The sequence below is a fragment of the Pteropus alecto genome, unplaced genomic scaffold (assembly GCF_000325575.1).
Source record: "Pteropus alecto unplaced genomic scaffold, ASM32557v1 scaffold3, whole genome shotgun sequence".
Lineage (NCBI taxonomy): Eukaryota > Metazoa > Chordata > Mammalia > Chiroptera > Pteropodidae > Pteropus > Pteropus alecto.
Window position 1 is genome coordinate 61,638,758 of NW_006442484.1, and position 2,261 is coordinate 61,641,018.

At 33.9% G+C, this 2,261-nt stretch overlaps 1 protein-coding gene across 1 annotated transcript in view; it reads left to right on the plus strand.

The window, feature by feature from the left end:
* Window positions 1-2,052, plus strand: part of PLCL1 (phospholipase C like 1 (inactive)) — a 298,458-nt gene extending 296,406 nt beyond the window's left edge. The window contains exon 6 of the mRNA XM_006921322.2: window positions 393-2,052. Within this exon, the coding sequence (XP_006921384.2) occupies window positions 393-575 (183 nt within the window). The 3' untranslated portion in view covers window positions 576-2,052. The remainder of the gene's footprint in view (window positions 1-392) is intronic.
* The last annotated feature ends 209 nt before the right edge of the window (window positions 2,053-2,261 follow it).

A 2,261-nucleotide genomic window follows, 5' to 3' on the forward strand; every position in this document is an offset into this window, starting at 1 on the left:
TATATACACAAACCAGTTAACCAAGGTGTGTGATTTACTTTACGAAAGATATTTTGCTTTGTAAGCTTTTGTACACAGAGGAGCTGATTTAATTTTCAGTTCTTTAAGGCAGAGTTTCTTTCTTTGCTTTCTCCCAAGCCTAGGAATGCTAGGACTAGAGTTGCAGCAGTATGCTAAATCTCAGACCATGGTGGTGGAAGGGCTGACTGTCCTCAGCGCATTCAGAGGAGGGTCCTCTCAAGCTTGTTTCCTACTAAAGGATTCTCAAGAGGCTCCCTGGAAAACTGAGTTCTCGGGTCTGGGTCTGTTTCCTTCCTCACTGAGCAGTAGTCACTCAGGATATGCCTGGCCAATAACTTTTTTCTGTGGTGTGTATTTCTACCTGTTTGTAGGGTCAAGGAGATCTGCTGAAGAATGCAAAGAATGAAGCTATAGAAAACATGAAGCAGATCCAGCTGGCGTGCTTGTCTTGTGGACTTAGTAAAGCCCCCAGCAGCAGTGCCGAGACCAAGAGCAAGCGCAGCCTGGAAGCCATCGAGGAGAAGGAAAGCGGCGAGGAGAATGGAAAGCTGTGACCCTGAGCATATCCGTGCATTCCCTCGTCCTTTCAGTCAAAGACTCTGATTTTCTTTCTGGTCTTTCCTTCAGCTTTTTAGATGTTCACAAAAAGATGCCCTCTATGAACATAAACAGATATTTTCACAATGTCAGTATTTTAATGTAGTTAATTTATCTAAGTTAAAATGTTTAGTAGCAGTGTTTTAAATTCTGAGATTGTGTATACACCCAGGTATAGATGTTGGTGGAAGTGTGTGTGTGTGTGTGTGTGTGTGTGTTGTGTGTGTGTGTCTGTCTCAGAGAATGAGAGAGAGAGAGAGAGAGAGAGAGAGAGAGAAGGGGAGAGAGGTTGAAGTCCTGTTAAAATCAATTCTGTGTTGCATTATTCATTTAGTAAGTTATTACTGTACCATTTTGGGAAAAATTTATTAATCTAAATTCTAAAGAGCATTCACTATAATCTATTGCTGTGTAACTTTACTTCTCTACCTTCATCGTTTAATTTAGAGATGTTAACAGCTTATTATTGAAGGATGCCAAATTTTCAAATTCATAGATGTTTTGATAGATTAAATATAGATTAGAAAAATTTCTAATTATCACAGTAGAAATAAAAGTGAATGAAAGATAAACAAATAATCAGAATTTCTGGGAAGATCAGCAAAGTCATTTCAGTTAGCAAACTCTTAAAAATATTTATTAAATAAAATCAATTTTTAGAAAGCTTTTTATAGTTGTTTACTAAACAGATATGATTTCAATGGAAAAGCTGATCATAAGTGAATTTATACCCACCTATGTGGTACTATAAAACACAGTAAAAGCTCTTTTGTAATTAGAATTTTGATGTGACAATATTATTCAGTTATGAGATTTCAAGGTTGAGATTTGTAGGAAGGTCTCATTCTTCCAAAGTGGCAGAATAGCATTCATTCTTTTTTTTTTGTAGCAGACATGGGCAGCTAAGGGGTCTTGGCTTTGATAGCATTAAATTTAGAGTACTAAATTTAAATTTAAAGACATTATTCAAACAATACCATATGATTACATTGAGCTGATGTAAATTCTGTGAGTCAGATAACATCTTCATGTTGATTTAAGAACTAACTGATTGCAAAACGTCTATGATATAATTTTAACACATGCAGAAAAACAAAAAAAAGCAAATGACTAATAAGAATACATTTATAATTGCATCTAGATAATTTTTGCCCTGATATTTTCGTAAAATACTTGAGTGTAATATGTTTGTTACCTCCAACAGAACTAAATGTTCTATGGTTATGAAAATATATTTATTTAAAACATTGCTTTTATTTTGAAAAGCTTCTTAATTAATTTGATTAACAAATATGCTAATTTGGGGGAACCTAAGGGAAATAATTGTTGAAATTTTGCAAATATAAACATCTTCTATAGCTACTGTGTTAAGTTATTTCTGACTTCTTAACACTATTATGTTCATGTTGCACATTACTGAAAAAGTAAAGATATGAAACAACACTTTTATTGTTCTCTTTTATTGTGAATTAATTAAAAAATGATAATGAAAATGGATTATTATATCACAAATATCTTAAAGGGTGTGATATATTTATGGACCAGATATGATGACATTTCTCCTTGAATTTAAAACTGGGCACTTGAGGAAATACTTTAGCTCATTCAGGTAGGTTTCCAATGGTGCTACAATAGCCTACAAA